A 21,780-nucleotide genomic window follows, 5' to 3' on the forward strand; every position below is an offset into this window, starting at 1 on the left:
AGGCTATTGATTGGTGTCCTGTGTGAAATGCTGCAGTTGGATTTTATTTTATTGACTTGGCAAGAGGTCCTGTGGTATTTTACACAACTGCTCTTTCTGTTTTTTAGGTTCTCACACTAATTAAGCCTTAAAGGTGAAAACATTCTTGTTTATGGTGCTGTCACTGTTTATACCCAAAAGACTGATTACAGTGTTTGCCCTCGATCATTATAGTGAGGTCATTCTTGAAAAAGAGTTGTTGTTGTTTTTTTCATCTCAGTGAGACTTGCCTGGATAAAGATAGGCCATAACAATAACGATGAACTGAAGGAATTTGAACACTTTTAAATTCATTCACTTATCTCACCGGTAAAGGTGAGTAACTCTCTGTGAAATAATCGGAATGTACTTATTTATAGATCTATACAGTGCGTAAAAATCATTATATACATTTCCTTCCTCTTTAAAGCGACACACCAGCATCGAAAACAGAATACAAAGAAAGAGGCTTTAACTGGCTGATGATAGCGACATCTACTGTTGATAATAGTAATTACACATTCGTGTTCCGTGGTTGGTAATTTGCACTTTTAATTGACCAAATAAGTAATTGAATAAAATCCTGCCAGTAATTATCTAATATCTTATATCCAAATATCTAATCAGTCAATTGCAACTCAATGTATTTAGGAACGTAGACATGGTCGTGTTATTTGTTTATGTTGTGCATCAGAATGGGAATAACGGGGAATTCAGGTTACTTTAAATGTGGCACGGTTATTATTTCCAAATGGGCTGGAATGAGTATTTCATAAACAGCTGATCCACTGGGATTTTAACCACACCTTCCTCTGTAAACCAAGGATTATCTGTAAAAGAGAAAATATCCAATGATCAGCAACTCTCTGGGTTGAAATGCCTTGTTGATGTCAGAGATTAGAGGAGAATGACCAGACCGCCTTCAGATGATAGGAAGGCAATACTAAGTCAAATGGCTACTCATTCCAACCAAGGAATGCAGAAGAAGATCTCTTAATGCACGTGTTGAATATTGAAGCATATGATATCGGCAGATGACCACACCTGCTGTCATCTACAATCACACAGGTGGCCAAAAACTGGACAATAAAAATTGGAAAGCCATTGTCTGGTCTGATGAGTCTTGATTTCTGCTGAACATCTAGAGAGTAGAGTCAGAATTTGGTGTAAATAACATGAAAGCATGGTTCCAACCTGCGTTGTTATCAGTGGTTCAGGCTGGTGGTGGAGTTCCAGATGTACTTAATAAATTGTCTGATGTCACACACATGAAAAATCACCACAAAAGGTGGAGAACAACAAAGAAAATATCCCAGCCAACCCCCCAGATAACCAAGCAGATAGAGTGCTGGTTTATTATCAGAGCCTCAACACCTGAGGCTTCTGCAGTAGGAGGAACTTACTTTACCATCTGTAACTTTATTATTAGTAAAATTACACATTATACAACTGTACATCAAACAAATGTTTAAATTACTCTTACTATTTTATGTAAAAGCTTAATTCACTGATTCACTCCTTCACTCTATTTTACACTGTTTTCAAATGTACTGAAATAGGACTAATCACACTGAAACAAAATTACACAACTACACCCAGCCACAGATAGCAGTTTTAATAACACAAAAAAAATATGGATAAATTAATAGTGTTTTAATTAATATCCATTGTCTACATTCAAACATCACTATAAAGCAGAGGCAGAGGGATGTGTTTGATGTCTGGATCACTCAGTGGCGGTGCAGCAGCCTGGGTCTCAGGGTCTGTTTTGTCTCTGTACACTAAGCTTCAGAGGTGGAGACTCTAAAACACATGCAGGATGTGTATGATTAGAAGATACAGATACATGCATTTTCCATATAAATATAAATTCCATTTTCCATATGCAGTTTCCATATAAACTGCATATAAACACGGTCCTACGAGCCTAGTACAAAAGTCAAGAGGATAAATATCACAAAAACTCCAAAGCACTCTCTTTTCATGTAAAATTAAAATGCCTTTATGGAATGGATATTGTTTTTTAATTGTTGAAGACGTATATGCCAAAATGCACTGTACATGAAAGTGCCTTTGGGTTTTTGATAGTTTAGCTTATTTTAGCACAGTCACATAATCATTAATAAACTCCTAGAGCTTTTTCTTCTACTCTAAATTTCATGTACATTTACTTAATCTTTCAAACATAACATGAAGGCAGGAAAAAAACTATAACCGAATTATTACCTTTAGTTCATTCATACTCTAAGGATCTTCTCCCATTCCGTGGCTGTAAGTGTAAACACAATTTTTAATTTTTAATTTAATTTCAAATTCTGCCTATTTTGTAGGCTTTTTAATTCCTTTTTTAGTGGCACAAACGTAAACATACCCGATAGAGAAAGTAGCCTCTGCTCTGGATTCCTCCAGGTCCCTGGAGGTCGGCCTGTAAAAACATTTAAAAAATACACAATTTAGCCACCTACAAAAAAGAGTTTCTGAGTTTTTGCTCTTAGTGTTGCCTACAGCGCCTCTTCACCAGCAAAGCCACCAACATGTACCCACTCAAAGACTCACATCTGGATTTGAAAAGAAACACTCTCCACGTTTCTTGCTCACGTTTTATCGGCGTCCACTTTGTGTTTGTCAGTGCTTGATAGTAAGTGGGGGAGGAATTCACCTGGCCTGCCACACCAATTATAGACCATAATAACTCTCAGCTTGGGAAAGAACAGCTAATGTAGAGTGAGTTTGCACAGAGTGAGGAGAGCTCTCAGATATGCAACAGCATGATTGACATGGATGCTCAGGATGTGGATAAACACACTGAAATCAATTACAGAATGGAGCACACACATTTCACTATAAACATTTGCAGCAAACGCATAGAAGTGGAGCTGCTTTCATCGTGCCTACTGCAATTATGATCGTCTATTCATCAGCTCTTTCTATACCATCCTGTTGCTCTTGAGATATCCAAATATATACGTTTAAGAATTAACTTTGCATAATTGCTGTCACACTGTGTAGGGGGATATTAAACAACACAGGATTTAATGACAGTTTGAGCCACTGATTGCATTTTGTATTCAAAAAACAAAGTATTTCTCTTTGTTTTATCAGTCAGTGGCTGTGGAGAACAGATGCGAGTGGTACATACGTGCATTGTGAGTCCTCTCTCTCTTCTAGTATTTAGTTGGGAAACTAGACGCAGAAGAGGGTGCAACTGAGGGGACTGACAAACATACACATATACAGACACATAGATAGATACAGGCAGATACACACACATGAATAACAGCAAAAAAGAAAGTACAGACTATGGAATGTGCAAAGGCAAAGAGAAAAACACGTTTTTTTCTCTCCTCAACGCATGCTACACAGAAATACAAACGTACAAATGCTTCCTCACTGCAGCAAAGTGTGTTGCCTGTATAAATAGATCACATTCTGTGTCTCATTCTGTATCACAGAGATGGTGGAGTGAGAAAGCGAACAGCATCATACGTCACCGAAGGAAAATGCTGTGTTATTTCAGTAAAAGTTGCTGCATGTGCATTAAAGGATATTTCCTGTCTGTGCTGGCTTCAATAACCATAAATGCACGACAAGGAAAATAAATATGATGTTTGTAAATAATGACATCTGTTTTTCCCACTGAGTATAATATTTGACAATGTAAATGTATCATTCTATTTTACATTAGCTGTTGAAAAAGACTCCCTGCATCATCTAGCTTGAGTTCTGTTATGTGGTAAATGGCCAGAAAGTCTTTTGCATACAGAAACAACGTGAACAAGGATTCATCTTCATCAAAAACAAACATACAAACAAATAAATAATGACATATTTTCCTTATAGTTAAGTATAAAATTGTGCGCTAAAATATCATCTGCAACTTCAGACACAATCCCCTTTGCTTTTGATACAACATTTGTGTGAGGTGTCAGGTATGAAGGGCAGACAGGAAGGATCGCTAACCCTAATACATCCAGGTTCTCGTGCGATCATGAAGCACAGCCTCCTACTAATCTATGATCTATAGGTATTTCACATGCAGAGCAAACACAGGGAAATATTTTATCATACATATGTACATATTTAGATATATTAGGACCATGCATGTTTACATTTCCAAGTGTTGGTCTGGCATGCATTTGTGGTTAAGGGCATGACGTGCAGGTACTTTTAATTGCTGGTGTTAATAGCTCTGATAGGCCTAAATTCAGTCGATTAAGAGGCGTCACAACAAGAAGTGCAGATTCAGTTGTAAAACAGAACGTGGTTTTTTTTTAGGTCAAGCAGCATTCTGCAGCAATCCAGTTCAATCTTTTAACTTACCCCTCCCTTTGACAAGACAGAACCTTGTGGTCTAGAGTAATGAAACAAAAACTGCACATAGAGGGCAGGAATATATATTAAAAAAAATAAAATAAAATAACAACCAAACCCACTCAAAAACCAACACAACACATGCAATGTTTAATCTATAATGATAGCCATATAAGGCAAAGCATTAAAGTGTGAGAAAACATTTACTTACCCTTTTGCTATTTTCTCTCACATTCAGCTCCTGAACACACAATGAAATATTGACAACTAAATTAGTCTTTGGTTTTTTGCATGTCTTTTTTTTTACCGTTGACATTATATGGTGTTAGTGGGAGATGATATCCTTAAATGGTCATCTCATGCATTTGTAGCTGTGAGCACTGAAGCTCCACCCACATGCTGTTCACACCTGTTGCTTACGAGGAGCAGCCAATCAGAAACATCTCGATAAACAGGAAGGCGGTGGAATATGAAACTGCTTGTGAGCCAGCACCAAATCCCAGTATAAGATCCTTTTAAATCATGAATTATGCATAGCTGCTCTTGTAGAGTCCAAGATTAAAGACATCAGACTGGAGAAAGAGCATAATCGGTCCTTTAAAAATTATGACTGTTGCACAGTATTTGTGTCTTTATAGTTCCACGTATAGTTTTCATAGTGTTTTGCACTGGATAGGGAAAGCAGGGTATCTTCGTCCAAAGTCTTCATACTGTGAATTCTCTGAGTTATGGTTTGGTCATTCTTTGTGAATTCTGGCATAATGCCATAATTGCCATAATTAATGTTGTGTACCAAATTCTGCAAAACAAACGTGTTTCATGTTACTTTTCATGTAAACAACTCTGAAGTACCTTTGATTTCTGAACCAGCATCAAGACACAGAGTTCTCCTAAGACATCAGATGCCTGGAAAGAGACCAGAGAATTGTTTAAATGTTTCAGGTTATTAGATAGATAGATAGATAGATAGATAGATAGATAGATAGATAGATAGATAGATAGATAGATAGATAGATAGATAGATAGATAGATAGATAGATAGATAGATAGATAGATAGATAGATAGATAGATAGATAGATAGATAGATAGATAGAATATATGTCAAAATAAACTATATAATTTGACTTGTTTAGGATTAAACTCACCAAAAACCTCAGGTCTTCAGAGAGGTAGGATGAGCATATGGCATCAATCTGCAAAGCAACACAGAGAATGGTGGAGGAGTGCAGCAGCAGAAATGATTAAAAAGAATAAATCAGTGTGCTTTACCTCTCTGAGTAGCTGCCCCTGATCTGCTGTTGCCTGCTGAAGATCTGCTGGAGCACCTTTTTGTTTCATACAGAAACACATACAATATACAGTTAATACAGAAAGTGACATGACCGATTTACAGTTTTTCTCCCTTGCCCAATTTGTCATATGTATGATTCAGGGGTCAGCTAAAACCAAGGAAGAACAGGAACTATTATTATTATTATTATTATTATTATTATTATTATTAATAATAATAATAATAATAATAATATGTATTATGTATGTGTTAGTCCTTTAGACTATATTTATGAGACTAAAATCTTTAAATGTATTCAAATACATGTATATAAATGTTCAACTAGGAGTAATAATAAACTCTCTGTACTGAAGTATGTTAAACTGTATTATCCCCATCAAATACAATTTTAATTAAAAAACTGACATTTAAAATGTTTTACCACATTAGGCAAATAGCTGAGAACACTTTTCTATATTCTGAAGAAATTATAAATTAATTGAACGTGTTTTTATGATGAAAATCAATTTGACTTTTTCTCACTTGACTAATTTTATGCTCATTACTATCTCAGCATTATTTTACTGTGTAAGTGGTCACATAGAATCATGCACACATAATCTTACACTATCCGCGGTGTAATTCATGAGTAGCAGAAAATAAATTTACAGAGCTTATATGAAGCAGCTCTTGCTTATTATTTATGTATTTATTTTTACCTCTTATGTTGCCCTTACAATAAAGGTAAAACAAACCCAACTCCTCACAACACATATAAATGTAAGTCTATTTTTGTTCTACAAAATAAAATCTTTTGTAAACTCCTTCACCTTGGAGAATGACTTTTGCAGAAGACAATAAGTCAACATTTTCCAGCACTGACACAGACTCCAAAAGATTACGCGCAAACTCACAGATCACTCCGACAGCTGGAGAACTGACTGTCAATCTACATCTAAGTACATCTCGGTCATTTGTTACTTTCTGTGAGCTAGTAAACGCAAAAAGTCAGGGGTTTAAGATTTTTTTCCTTTCACCAAACTGTCTTGTACAGTTTGATATCATATCAGTTATAAATGACAATGATGGACAGACTGATGAACGGATTGACTGAAAATGCAGTTTAGATATTGACCTATTTATTTTATCTTTTCATTTACCCCAACACTTTATTGGATTAAAGCATTTATAATAACATAAACTAAATCTAGGTAATATTGATACAGAACATAGATAAGAAGTTCATATTAAAGTTGATATTTAAATTTCTTTATCACAAATCATTTTTATTTTGTTCTTTCTTAGCTTACTTGGTAAGTTTTACATTTTTGTCTAAAAAATCATTAATCATATTTATTTATGATTAATGATTTCCTTTATCCTTGCAGAAATACAGAAATGATAGATAGATAGATAGATAGATAGATAGATAGATAGATAGATAGATAGATAGATAGATAGATAGATAGATAGATAGATTTAGACGTTATTCTTTAGCTTCTTTAATTAGGAATAAACCTGCTTATAAGGAAATAAGCTGACTTACTTTGGCAGACTGGTATGGTGAAGATGAGGAGGGCTGCGAAGGTGATGCTGGCCGTGCTGAGTGGACTCATGGCGCTGCTGCTGAGGCTGTGCAGGGTGCTGAAGGCTCCGCGCTGACTTTGGCTCTGAAAGGTTCTCATCTCTCTCTTTGGCTGGCCTTTGGTGTCTTTTGTCTTTTGACTTCTTGCTCTTCTGACAGCTTGTATCTCACGTCAGAGAAATATGAAGGCTCGTGTCAAACACCCGCCTCTCGTGCTGACACTTGACTGCGTCACTGGAGCTCGGCGCGCGTAAAAGTTGTTTGATTGCCGCAACAGGTTGGCGGAACGAGGTGCTTCGGGCAGGCTGATGAAGGATGGATGTAAAGCAGGAAGTGAGTAAAATTGTATCACGTCCATCAGAAAATCATCAGTAAATAAGATAAACATGTTTTTTTTTCGTTAATTCGAACTTGAAAAATACGAATAAGTAGGCTACAGTATTACTCATGTCTTTGAATCGATATCTAGATTCACATCGGTGCCTATCTTCTTTTAGAATTGTAAAAATCCCCACATGAATTATTGTAAGGTATACAAATTTTAAAGTATTTATATCATAACAAAGTACAATTTTATTATCAACTAAACGTGTAATCCTGAAAATCTTGAGAAATTTCCTCCACTACCTGTGGATTTTATTTATTTATTTTTTGTTATTAATATCATTAATAACTTATTTTTCCCAAAATAAGTTAGTATTCGGTCTTTACATTAATAATAATCAATTTGCACTCTTGTTGTTATTGCATCACATGAGCTCAGAAATCTAATATTAGCAGCGTTAGCGTTTTAAAATCACTTATGCTATGCAAACTTTTTCAGGTGTGGTCTTGGAGAGAGGTCACAAGATTCAGGTTCAGCTGAAGTAAACAACAGATTTGATCCTTCCTTGGCAAAAATAAATAAATAAATAAATAAATAAAACAATACACCTAAAGCACAAGAAACACACAACATTAACATTTACACATAAAGACTAAAGGGCGATTTATAGTACTGTGTTGAATCCATGGTGGGCAAGGTCATCGTTTGACTTCAGAGCAGAGTTACGCAAGCAACAAAAACTGCATATGTTCACACTGGCAAAACACAATCTATTTTATTAGCATAATGAGCATGTTAACTGCAGTCTTTTACATTTTGTTTCACTGAGGTAGTGTCCTTGTGCTATTCAATATATGATGTTTACACTACATATTGCCACCAAACAGACTTATCAAGGTTGCTGACGTCTATGCCGCCACATTGTGTAGTTACATTACTAGTAAGGTGCCCATCCCGTTATGGCAAAGGCTATGTTATGAAAAGTAAAATATTACTTAAACATAACACCATGAAGGAGCCAGGGGAGACAGAAGGAAGTAGAAAACACAAAGAAATCAAAATAAATCAAACCCAATAAGGTCAAACCCAGCAAACAAAAGATCTTCATATTAACAGCAAACATGTTTTTGTTTTAGTTATCTGTATATCCACTGTGCATGTATTAATGTGCATCAAAGCACTTGTTTGTATTTCTTCCACAAGTAAAATGTTCTTAAAGGAAAATACTAAAAAAAAAACATTTTGACACAGACCTGTACACTCAGCTCACAGTTTATAACCTCTAAACTAACTATTGTTAAACAGCTAACACCAGGTGGCCAATACTTCACTAAAATTGGGTCATGCAACAGGACAATGATCCTAAGCACAAGAGCAAATCTGCAACAGAATGGTTGAAAAATACAAGAATGTGCGTGTCATGGCTCAATGTCCAGACCTCAGCCTGAACAAAATCCTGTGGTAAGTGCATTAGAGAGGTCAATGGACTGAAGCAATGTTTTAAGCAAAAATTCCCTTACAGTGATGTGAGAGACCAATAAGGTCATACTGAAAATTTTAACTTCAAATTATTGCTGTTAAAAATTGTTCTATAAACTACCAAAACATGGACTGTGCACCATTAAGTCCTATGAAAACTTTGTTTTTCACATGATTGTAGTTATTTTTAATCATATTTTTATGCTAAGTCACACTTTCATTGTGTGTTTGAACACAGGTGCCAGTAAAAAACAAGAAAGATGGTAAGTGATATAAGAGAGGTTTTAAAGGGGTAAAAAAAAAACACACACACACACACACACTCAGGAAAATCAAAACAAAAAGTTGAAAGGACTGAGAGTTTGCTGGGAAGACATAAGCAGAGCTATATCCCAGTTACTGTTTATGACTTTTCACCTTGTTCCTAAAGCTTGAAATTGGTTCTGGTTTCATTTTATGTGGTCATCAGCAAAACATCACCTCACCTGTGAGATGGAAAATGTTATTTCACGCTTGAGACCCACTATAATAATCAGTGGTAAACACTAATGTAGTATGATATTGTAGCATGGATTATTTAGTGCTGGTGCTAGTTATCCAACACACTGTTGTGCTACTTTTAAGAATGCAAACACATTTCCCAATGATAACTACAATAACAATGACTATTAATTTCAATGAAAAGAGACAGAATATATGCAAAAATCCAGAAAAAAACAAATGATGTTAGAATCGGTCACTTAATCAATCAATTATAGATCAGTCTTGAGCTCCATGCGAGATCTTGCCTCATGGGATGAGGATGATCATGAGGAAGATAGTGGATCAGCCCAAAACTAGATTACAGGAGCTTGTTAATGATATGAAAGCAGTTCGGACCATAGTCAAGAAGGACACCGCTGGTAAAACACTAAGCACTAATCTTACAACATCTGTAACGTCTCCCAGCTCAAGACTGCACATGTACAGAACTGTTTGCCAGTGAACATCTAAATGATTCAGTGAAGCCTTGGGGGGAAAGTGCTGTGGTCAGATGAAACCAAAGTGCAAGAAGAGAAATCCTGAGTATAACTCAAAGAGCACCATTGCAACCCTTAAAACCGAGATGGAAACATCATGCTTTGAGACTGTACTTTAGATTTAGGCATGTACTGGAAAACGTTGGATAAGAACCTCCTTCCCTCAACTAGGACACTGAGGATGGGTCGTAGATGGGTCTTCCAGCATGACGATGACCTAAAACATACCGATTAGGAAGCAAAGGACTGGCTAAGGAAGAAACACATTAAGGTCATGGAGTAGTGTAGGTAGTCTCCAGACCTCAATCATATAGAAAACCTGTGGAGGGAACCGAAGCTTTGAGACGCCAAGAAACCTAAAGGAATTATAGAGTTTCTGTAAAGAGGAGAGAGGCAAAATCCCCCTTGCCAACAAGGGTTTCTCCACCAAGTACTTAGTAATGTTTTATGTGTAGCTTAAACACTTATTTCATTCAATGACATACAAATAAATTTATACATTTCATCTAATGTGTTTTTTTCTGGGTTTTTGGTTGATATTCTGTCTCTCTCCATTAAAATGAAACAACTCTAAAAATTGGAGACTGTTCGTTTCTTTGTAAGTGAGCAAACTTACAAATTCAGCAGGGGATCAAATAATTATTTCCCTCACTGTAAGCAGGGAGCATAATGTATAGTATAGTGAATTATGTCTTTTTTTTTTTCAACTTTTGTTAAACTTTTCATGCATTCACGCAGTCGTGGATAGTTAAATGTACATCATTATTAGGACGAGTCATTATAGATCATTACTGAATTATCTCTTCTAATACCAGGTAATTGTTGGCCTTTGTGTGAAGCAGCGTGTGTGAAAGCAGACACACTTGGCAACACTACATTTCATTTTGATCCAGACAGTGTAACAAAAGGAAATAATGATCGCCACTGTTCTGTTTTCTTCATCTCAACCCAATATGAATATAAGATGAATTAATGAGATACTACAAAGCAAGGTGGGTATATTTTGGCTGTAATTGGCTTCACTGTTACATGCAGGGGCTTGGATTTATTGACTAAGAAGGCATGACACGAAACACAAATGAGAAACAGATGCTGCAACAAAGATTCTGAAGATTTATTGGAGTCATGTAGATACTCCATAAGGACTTTGTGCACACAGCAATATGTGATTCATTGTCTCAAGATTTGAAAAAGACTTTTGCCACTTACATGTACACATAAAGCTACTTGAGAAATTAAAATACTGCTTTGATTTACCACTTTCGTTACCTGCCACCAGATAAAATGTATATATATTGATTCACCGTAAAAAGATTAAAGGTCATTTTTAAGTCACTTTTGCTGTGGAAACAAGAGATGCACTCGACAGAGGGCTGTAATCTGCTCACAGCTTTGTCTTCGAAATCTGATGTGAGTTTGCTTAATGGCACAAGTAGGAACAAATGGAGTGTGCTGATAATGGAGCAATTCAAGGAGTCATCACACTCATCTCCACCCTTGTCATCCTCCCACACTAATCTCGCTAACCATGCTTTATCTCCCACTTTTCCTTATTGTGAATGGAGACCAAACAGTGGAGGTCAGTGGGCAAGCATAACAGCAGGATGACAAGATATATTGTTCTTTGCTTTTTGATATTTGTTAGATAAACACAAGTTTTCACGGTCTTTTGAAGTGAAATGAATGCTAAAGTTGCTTCAGTAACACCTGCTGAGCTCATGAAAGCTCCCCTTGGTCCAGCATTCTGGAGAAGTCTTGAAATGTCACGACCTTTAACGAGTTCTGTGTTGTTATGAAGCTGACTGGCATTTGCGTATGTTGGGGTAAAATATTTTTTGGGAGTTAAAACCCAAAGGTATTTAGAGAAGGTTATTGTCTATGATTCACAAATTACTTGAAGCCAAAACACAGATTACAGTCTTTATTGTGCAATAATTATTTCAAAGAATCAGGAAGTTTGACTCAGTATCTACCTTACTTACTGGAATCTTAACATTTCATCAGTATTTCTAAATTATCCATGGCTTCATAGTGTAGTGGTTTACACATTCACCTTACTAGTAAAAGACTCCTGGGGATTCTATTAGGAAGGGTATCCAACGTTGAAAAACATAAACAATATGTAGAGCTACTCACATACTCTGCTAGGACTTTACTGTAGTTTTACTGTAGTTGTAACTATCTTCAGTTACTGCTTGTTGTGCCTGCAGTTTTGACTTGAGTAATTGGCCATTGAATAATATGTCTTTTATTTGCGTTGAGAAACCGTTGACTTGCTTTTGCAGTATTATTTTCTGTTGAGATGAAGTACCGTCTGATCAACTTAGCTGAATCTGAGCCGAGAGTATAGTTGTTATATTTGAAGAATCTCTTAATGTAGTGATTCACCTACATTCTCTAGAGTGTTGTTCAGCCGGCTAGATTTTGGAAGGGGTTTTTCTTCACTAAGGTAATAATTCTGTCGCTATGTACTTTAGGTGTCTTATATGGTTTTTCAGGTTTTTTGGTTCTGTTAATCTTAATCTTCTAAGATGGTCAATGAAGGCAAAATTACAAAAAAGTTTCATTGTCCAAAAACTTATGAACCTAACTGTAAGTTATAGGACAGTAAAGCTTAGTGAACAGCAAAAAAGTGGACAGAGCCAGCCTAACTTTTCTTCTTGTGTCCACGGTTTGTGCTAAGATGACAAGAATAATAATTCTCATCAGCTCAACCAGAAACCTTTACTGTAACTACTGGGCCCAGTGTCATCAATTAAAGTATTAAAAAAAATTAGACCCACCAAAACGCATCAATTTCTTACACAGTAGCAGGATGTTTTAAATGATGTTCATGGTTGGAAATGAGGAAAATTAGCAGGGAGCGTAACCTATTAACAAGTCATCAAAGATGATTTGTTAACTTTATAAAATATGACAAACCTCTAAGTTTATTGTGTTTTCTCATGAAGAAAATCAAAGCAATAAAAAAATTGTGAGAATCATCCTGCAAACTAGTGTGAAAGTGAACTAATGGGCTTTTAAAATATGCACATAACTAACAAAGTAATTTCCATTGTGTTATTTAAAATGTTAATGTAATTCCAGTTCAGCAATGGCTTTATGAAGAAAAATTTCTGAATAAATATATAGAATAACTATTAAAAAAATTTGTATATTATTAGTTTTATTCATGTAACAATCCATGTTAATATTCTACAGCTTAAATTGAACTGAAAATTAAATCACCAGGTTTGATATCACATGTCAAAAAAGAGAAAACTAACTTAATCAAACAACAAACTAAAGGAGGTCTTTACGGTGATTCTAATTATTTTTACTTTTGAATGATGCTACATATGTTGGTCATATCAAGTAACAGAAATCAATTTTTTCACATATTACAGGAGATTATCTGCAGTCATGTTTCAACACGTGGCTATAAATATTATTATGTTTTATCATTACACTGACTATTGCATTCAGACCAGGCACATTTACAACTTCCTGTGTAGGCAGAATCTGCTAAATGAATGTCAACAGAAGGCAATCTTCTTCCCCTCACCATAATCAATGTGAAATGTCCCACACTTATTACAGTTTTTTGACAAAGACCCTTTGTTCCCTTCAATATGTTTATGTTTGTAGTACAATCAAATTCAGCCTCTGTTGATAGCCTAACCAATGCTGTGCTTTGTACAATAAAAATATTTCTAGTCTAATAAAATAAAAAACTTTAAAAACTGTTCACACTGCAGAGTGCAGATGATTTCCCGTTGCCATAGTCACTTTGAGCTTATTTGGTAAATCATTTTATTGGATGATCAGCTAGCTACTTTATTATTTATCTATATGCCACCAGATTAACTGGAAATAATATAATAGGGAAACTCTGAAATGCCACATACTGAATCAAAGGAAATATATTTTCCTAAACTTAATCCAAGAGTTGATGTTGCTCATATCACATCTTTAACACATGAAGCAATAGCAAGCTGTTGACTGACTTAGTATATCACAGGGCCTAAAGTCCAACACATGATGATGCCATTATAACTGTAAGTTAGCCAATACTGTGGTTTATACACAGTATAATTTGGACTCATTAAACACTTTCTATCACACACAAGACACATTGGTGATTCATTGATTATCACTGTCACCTTAGAACAAGACAGTTCTTGGTTTGAACCTACTGGTTTTTGACAACCCATGCATGCACGGTTGTCTCTGCATACTCCTGTGTCCTGTTACATTTCAAATACATGCATGTTAGGTTAGGTGGCGACTATGCACTGCGCATGGGCGTGGATGCAAGAGTGTGTAGCTGTTGGATTCTCTGTATTAGCACTGCAGTGGACTTGCAGCTTATCCAAGGTCTTCTGGGCACTGTCAGCAGAGATAGGCTCCGGAATCTATTATCTTAATATGATCACAGATGACAAATATACCTTATGTGGATACTTCCTAATTGGAGAATTGAGGTGTTTTTTACTTTCTTGTAGTGTGCAATATCTCTAAAACTAGAACTATCCTCTTTCCTGTACTTCTTCGCTGGACTATCATATCATGTGATTTTTATTGTCCTGCAATAAAAATAACATTCTGCAGCAAGAGTAGTGACAGGGACTAGAAAGAGTAACTGCATTTCTTCCATATAAGCCTCTCTTCATTGTGGATTTAGCTACCTGTGAAATCCACAATTGAATTTAAAATCCTTCTCTTCACATACAGGGTCTTACATAATCAGGGCCTTCATACCAAATCATTACCATATTGGCAAAATAAAGCACTTTGCTTGCAGGATGTTAGCTTACTTGTTGTTACCAGTGTTTCTATAAGTAGAATGGGAGGCATTCAGCTTTCCAACCCGTCTTCTGTGGAACTAGCTCCCAGTTTGGATTCAGGAGACAGACATCCTATTTACTTTTAAGATTAGGCTATGGGCTCAAAATGTGGTCATAAATATTTTGTACTTGTAAATAAGTTTTGTATGTGTAAAAAGAATTTGTGTGTGCGTAAAAAAGATTTGTATGTGTAAAAAAGATTTGTGTGTGCGTAAAAAAGATTTGTATGTGTAAAAAAGATTTGTGTGTGCGTAAAAAAGATTTGTATGTGTAAAAAAGATTTGTGTGTGCGTAAAAAAGATTTGTGTGTGGACTTAGCCAAAAACCCCCTGCAAGTTACACGTACGAATTTTGACCCTATTTTTCTTCCTTTCATCTGATTGGTCAATGTCATGTCAATCACAAATGTAATAATCCAATCAGAGAACAGATGGGTTTGGCTGTCGGAGGGGCACTTTTTTGAAATGCAGGTCCTTGAAGGGTAATACAGTTTGAAGCTGGAGGATCTCTATATAAATATCCGATAGCAGCTAGGTCCCCAAACTTTCAGCAGCTGTTGAAAGGATAAACGTCTTGATGCATTCTCAATCATCCAGGAAAGTAAATCTCCAAAAGTTGAATCTGTTCATCTGGACGTAGCGTTTTGTGGGAGAAACGTTTCGTCACTCATCCAAGTGACTTCTTCAGTCTCAGCTGACTGCAGGTTTCCCCAACCTGCAGTCAGCTGAGACTGAAGAAGTCACTTGGATGAGTGACGAAACGTTTCTCCCACAAAACGCTACGTCCAGATGAACAGATTCAACTTTTGGAGGTTGAAAGGATAAAGTTGTGGTATGTCAGTGGTTAGAAATACCATCATTACTTTAGGATTAGTTTAACACAAAGTCAGGGCTGACCCGGGACCATTGCTGTGAGTCACAGTGCGCAGCATAAAAGTCCTTTCACATCGAACGCAGGATGTGCTGCTAATGCTAACTAAAAGCAAAGGATCCAGAATTTGTTGCGCTGGCTGCTGGGCTCTGTGGGTTTTTGCAGCAGCTCTACCTGTACTAGATGCACCTGCTCCTTGTCGTTTCTATCTCTGACTTTATGTCCTCTACAAGAGTTTGGTTTTTTTTTTTTTTGCTAGTTCTTCAAATGTTCAATAAAAACATGTATGCTAATTCATAAGGAAGAAAGCTTTGTAATGAAGACTGTCATTTCCAAAACACTGCCCGCCCCCCGCGGTCCGCAGCGCTGTTGAAAGCTGTGGAAGTCCCTGTATTAAGCACGTAGACCTGTGACACAAAAATCACCAAACTCAGACGACCACAGACTGTTTTCCTTTGTGGTGATGAAGGAAAACGCTGGGTTGGCATGTAAAAGGGCATTTATTCCCTTCAAGGACCTGCAGTTCAAAAAAAGCGTCCCTCCGACAGCCAAACCCATCTGTTCTCTGATTGGATTGTTACATTTGTGATTGACATGACATTGACCAATCAGATGAAAGGAAGAAAAATAGGGTCAAAATTCGTACGTGTAACTTGCAGGGGGTTTTTGGCTAAGTCCACACACAAATCTTTTTTACGCACACACAAATCTTTTTTTACACATACAAATCTTTTTTACGCACACACAAATCTTTTTTACACATACAAATCTTTTTTACACACACAAATCTTTTTTACGCACACACAAATCTTTTTTACACATACAAATCTTTTTTACGCACACACAAATCTTTTTTACACATACAAATCTTTTTTACGCACACACAAATCTTTTTTACACATACAAATCTTTTTTACGCACACACAAATCTTTTTTACACATACAAATCTTTTTTACACACACACAAATTCTTTTTACACATACAAATCCTGATTTACAAGTACAAAACTGATTTACAAGTACAAAATATTTATGACCACATTTTGAGCCCATATTAGGCTTGAAACTTTCCTTTTTGATGAAGTATACAGTTGAGGCTGATCAGGTGGTCCTGAATCCTCCCTTAGTTAAGCTTATGATGCTGAGAGCTTCCCATCATGCACTGTTTCTTCTTCACTCACTTCATTGCCAGGTCTCTCTTGAAAATGAGATTTTTAATCTCAATGAGATTTTTTACCTGGATAAATAAAGGACTAATAAATAATAAATTTCACTCTCCATTGGTTTATACAACATATTTTATTTTTCATTAGTAATTCATTTTAAACTCTGGCTCTCGTTCCTGTGTGTCTTTTGTCCTGTCACCATCTGCTCTCTTGTTTTTCACTCTTTCCCAACTGGTGGCTGTCCCTCCATGCTGGATGTTCCTCCTTGTTAAAAATGAGATTTTCTGTCCCACTGTCGCCAGGTGCTTGGTCTTAGGGGGTAGTCTGAGACTTGGGTTTTTTACTCTTTGTGTTTATACACCACTTTGCATTTACCTAAAAAAATGTTATGGTTTTGAAAGTTTTTTGTTTTTGTTTCACACAAAGTTCTATGGAAGCATTTTCATTCCAGTAAAAATAAAAATAAAAATCTGTGACTAGACTAAAAAAAAATCAAGAAAGAAAAGAATTTATCCAACAATAACAGCCCAAAACAAACGAATTGCTTTTCGTGCCCTTCCTCTCCCTCTCAGTGTCTGGGTCCTAACTCCTGCAAAACTACTCACTTTTCGGTCATAATGACAGCAATTTCCCAATTTATATTTTTCCATGTTTCAGGAGGCTACATAAACAATCAGCAGAGCACACCGGGTAACACAGAGGCGCGCACATTTTAAATTACATGATTACTTCAAAACAAAATCGCACACATTATTGACCCTCATAATGAGCAAAGAGCACTACATGGAGCATTGCTCATGTAATAGCAGCTCTCATGCTTACTTCACTTTGGATGACTAGCATGTTCTTCTTTATGTGTAATTTGCCAGTGATGACCAAAGCCCTCATGTTGGGATGAGGTTACTCAAGTGGGACGCCATTCATACAAGTTTTCATGTGAGTGCTTTGCTGTGTTGCTCCAAGAGTCAAGTGTCACTATCATTTACATACTTGATCCATAATTTAACAGCTAAAGAAACATGATAGGAGTTGAGAGGGAAAAGAGTGGCAGAAGAAAACTTCCATCAACATCCATTTGAATAGGAGTTTATTATAGCTTGCTGTCTGATTTAAAAAAATAATAATAATAATAAACAACAACTATTAGTATTAGTTTCTCTTCATTAGCTCCCTGTTAAATCCAGAATTGAATTTAAAATCCTTCTCCTCCCATCCAAAATTTTGAATATTCAGGTCCAGTCTTATCTCAAAGACCTCATAGAACCATATCACCCCAATTGAGTACTTTGCTCTCAGACTGCAGGCGAACTTGTGGTTCCAAGAGTGTTTCAAAGTAGAATGGGAGGCAGAGCCTTCAGCTTTCAAGGTCCCTCTTCTGTGGAATCAGCTCCCAGTTTGGATTCAGCTGACAGACACTTTTTTAAGGTTAGGCTTAAAACTCTAGAGCTGGATCAGGTGGCCCTGAGTCATCCCTTAGTTACGTTGCAATAGGCCTGGGCTGATGGGGGCTTCCCATGATACACAGTTTCTTCTTCACTCACTTCTTTTATACACTACTATGCATTAAAATCATTCATTATTATTAATCTCTGGCTCTCTTTCACAGTGTGTCTTTTGCCCTGTCTCCCTCCCCTCACCCCCAACTAGTCATGGCAGATGTCTGCCCCTCCCGAAACCCAGTTCTGCCAGAGGTTTCTTCCTATTAAAAAGGAGTTTCTCTTTCCCACTGTCGCCACAGCCTTTACCTTATAATATAAAGTGCCTTGCGGCAACAGTTGTTGTGATTTGACAATATATAAATAAAACTGAATTGAATTGACTTGAAAACAATACCAGTGATGCCTTCTTCAAGCATATTAAAGGCTGCCGAAAATGTCATCCTGATACCAAATGAAACAGACACAGAAGCAGAAAATGCTATCAGCCTTTAATCACCAGTGTGAATGTCAAATGTAGATTACACAGATGCAATCACCGTCCCCTGACACTGCAACACCAGCGTGAAAAGCCCTTTTGTTTTGTCACATCTGCATGTCACCCGTGCATGTCACTGGGGCGCCCACATCATAGAAATGGCCTCCTGACACGAGTTGGGGAAACTTCTTACCTGCAGGTTCCACTTTGTTTTGTTCCTCTAAATTGAGTACTTTTAATTGACGCTATGCCCACTTAATGGGCTTTCAGCAGTTATCACAAATCAGTAAGTTTGAAGTTCCTGTGACTGCAAAAACATCGCTCCGTTGCAGGAAAATCACTGTCAGTACCGACCATTATAAACTTTCACATTCACATAAAAGGAAGACATACATGGAAGCTCTGAGTGAACCGTTAAAATGAGGCATGTCGCAAAAAATGAAGAAAATTACAGTGTGTGTATATTTTGTAATGTGTGTGTGGCTGTGAGTTGTTTTTAACTGGAAAAATAGTTAGCCTTTAAATGCTGTGCTGTGGCATGGGTCATGTTACAGACTTGTCCATAGACAAGAAAACAGTAAATAAATAAAAAGATGTATATTGCACACACGGGCTGTAAACAGGTATTATTTTTATACAAAAAATAACCCCCCAAAATACACTAGTTATTTTTCTGTGACTAAATGTGTGTAATCGTCACAAAATATTTACAGATTAAAGATTATTTAAAAGTATCTGCAGTATCATAATCATTTTACTATCATCATTTTTTTTTTTACCAATTGGCCAAGACTTAAATTCCTCTACATATTCCTCTATAATGTATTATACTCCTTGGATATTTCCATATTAAAGCCATAACTCTATAAAATGTTTTCATGTCTGTACAATGTACATCAATGAGCTACAACAGAGGTTTTCATCACATCCTACACTGATGCTGTATTCATTTCCCTAAATAATGCATGACTTTTATAGTTTCTTTAACTTGGACATATGAGGCAGAGTTTATGATACATGACAAGTGGTGGAAATGAAAATATGAAAGCACCCATCGTACACTTTGGACGTGTTTTGAAATCTCCCCATTTCATCACACTGAGCAAGTAGCTCTGAATCTAACTGATGGTGACAGTGCACGCTACATAGGCCAGCTGGGAGATTCAGCATTGTCTCTGCACAATAACTTCAACACAGCCATTTACCTCAAGGCATTGTCTGCAGATCAATGTTAATCCTTGATCTTCATCTGTGTCACATCTCTGACTCATTGTGTTGACATTCGTTTGACTTGTTTATTGGTTTGCTTCGGGTCTCTGTATGGCCTCAGTGGATTTTTGCTATAAAACTGGACCACAAATATAATTTTTATTGATGCAAAAAAAGCCAAATGTATCTGTACAATACTGACAACAACCTTGTGTTCTTAAACGCATGGTGTTTGGCCAGTGTATTTATGAAAATAATTACACAAAAACCATTGAAAGTATAGAAATAACATCTATTTCGTGGCTTACTAATGCCACCTGGTGTCCTTATCATGTTTGATCATGTTTGAATGACGTGAAATTTTGTCATTGCCTAAGAAAGTTGAGCCACTAGCAAGGAATGAAATATTTTGGTAGCTAGGAAGGCTCCTATTTTTGAATCTCAGTTCAAAGACAATGTAATATAACTTTGCAATGTTACTTTAATTTACATGATATTTTAGTCAATATCAAACTGGTTATTGCACTTTGGCAGTTCTAACCATTTTATGCACCCTTCCAGTTGTCCAGCTGACCTATACTGGGTAAAATCATGTTCTATTCAGCTGGCTGTGGCAGATGGCTGACCCTCCTTGAATTAATTGAAGTGACAGAAATGGATGTCTCACTGCAAAACTTTCCTCTTTCCTCTGTTTAGGGCATAAACCTTTTTTTTTTCTCCTGCCATAATTAAAAAGTACATAGTTATGAGATTATGAAAGCTACATATATTCAGATTATTTATTTGAGCAAGGGTGTCAAAGTTATTGCTTTGGTAAATTTGACTTGTTTAAGTCATAAAGACATATTTGGTTATCAAAACTGCACTTATGTGTTCCACAGCTTGACACTTGATCACAGCAGACTCAATGAATGTTGAAAAAACTGAGATATTTTTGATTTTGTATTTATTTTTAAGACAAAGGGAATACTCACTATCAGAGAAAAATAATTTAACAGAAAATAAAACATTCTGTTGTCTGGCAGTGTTTTAGGGGAGTAGTTTTACAGATATCTCAGAGTTTCATATTTTGGTTTCATTTATCATACTTGAATCACACTTCAATGAATCTTGTTATTAATCTCTGGCTCTCTTCCACAGCATGTCTTTTATCGCGTCTTTCTTCTCTCTCCCCAACTGGTCATGGCAGATGGCTGCCCCTCCCTGAGCCTGGTTCTGCCGGAGGTTTCTTCCCGGTAAAAGGGAGTTTTTCTTTCCCACTGTCGCCAAAGTGCTTGCCTATAGCGGGGTCATATGATTTTGGGGTTTTTCTCTGCATGTATTATTGTAGGGTCTACCTTACAATATAAAGCACCTTGAGGTGACTGTTGTTGTGATTTGGTGCTGTACAAATAAAATTGAATTGAATTGAAAACAACAACAACAACAAACAAACAAACAAACTATGGCCCAGGTGACCATCCCTGAAATGTACATGTATTTATCTGCACTTTTTTTTTCAAGGCACTAAATTGGGTTCCATGTGATCCATGAACCAACATTAGCTGAATAATGAACAAACAAATTAATAATACAAAACCTTAAAAAATAACAAAACACTTTCCAGCATTTAAATTAAGTGCTAAAATATTAGTGTTAAAATAAAGATGGCGAGAAATAGGGTGAAATAGTCTGTGTGGTGTGCCTTTGTAGGTTCTTTGTCATCCAGGTCATGGTAGTCTTAAGAGGTTGAAAAAAGAAGGCAACTTCCTTAGTTGTAAAAACCAAAGGTGGAGAGTCGCAGTCTT

The 21,780-nt window shown here is 36.4% G+C and overlaps 1 protein-coding gene across 2 annotated transcripts; it reads right to left on the bottom strand.

Moving 5' to 3' along the window:
• Positions 1-420: 420 nt before the first annotated feature.
• On the bottom strand, positions 421-7,355 carry nmu (neuromedin U). 2 transcript variants are annotated; one of them, XM_063466673.1, is made up of 9 exons: positions 7,147-7,355; positions 5,600-5,655; positions 5,476-5,523; positions 5,182-5,235; positions 4,541-4,570; positions 4,339-4,389; positions 2,390-2,443; positions 2,245-2,287; positions 421-1,821 (listed from the first exon to the last, which is right to left on the bottom strand). In XM_063466673.1, exons 1-8 carry the CDS (start codon positions 7,283-7,285, stop codon positions 2,252-2,254), a joined length of 468 nt encoding a protein of 155 aa, XP_063322743.1. In that variant the 5' UTR covers positions 7,286-7,355; the 3' UTR covers positions 421-1,821; positions 2,245-2,251. The 2 variants fall into 2 exon arrangements, with proteins under 2 accessions (XP_063322743.1, XP_063322744.1); XM_063466674.1 differs by lacking the exon at positions 4,339-4,389 and having other exon boundaries at positions 423-1,821; positions 7,147-7,353.
• Between the last annotated feature and the right edge of the window lie 14,425 nt (positions 7,356-21,780).

This window comes from Pelmatolapia mariae, linkage group LG23, assembly GCF_036321145.2.
Source record: "Pelmatolapia mariae isolate MD_Pm_ZW linkage group LG23, Pm_UMD_F_2, whole genome shotgun sequence".
Lineage (NCBI taxonomy): Eukaryota > Metazoa > Chordata > Actinopteri > Cichliformes > Cichlidae > Pelmatolapia > Pelmatolapia mariae.

What these genes read in the sequence shown, in the direction of transcription:
- nmu (XM_063466673.1), bottom strand. Translation starts at nt 7,285, where the DNA reads ATGAGAACCTTTCAGAGCCAAAGTCAGCGCGGAGCCTTCAGCACCCTG. An exon ending in CACCATACCAGTCTGCCAAA is followed by an intron (nt 5,656 to 7,146) that starts GTAAGTCAGCTT and finishes TGAAACAAAAAG; the next exon opens with GTGCTCCAGCAGATCTTCAG. An exon ending in GAGGCTACTTTCTCTATCGG is followed by an intron (nt 2,288 to 2,389) that starts GTATGTTTACGT and finishes TTACACTTACAG; the next exon opens with CCACGGAATGGGAGAAGATC.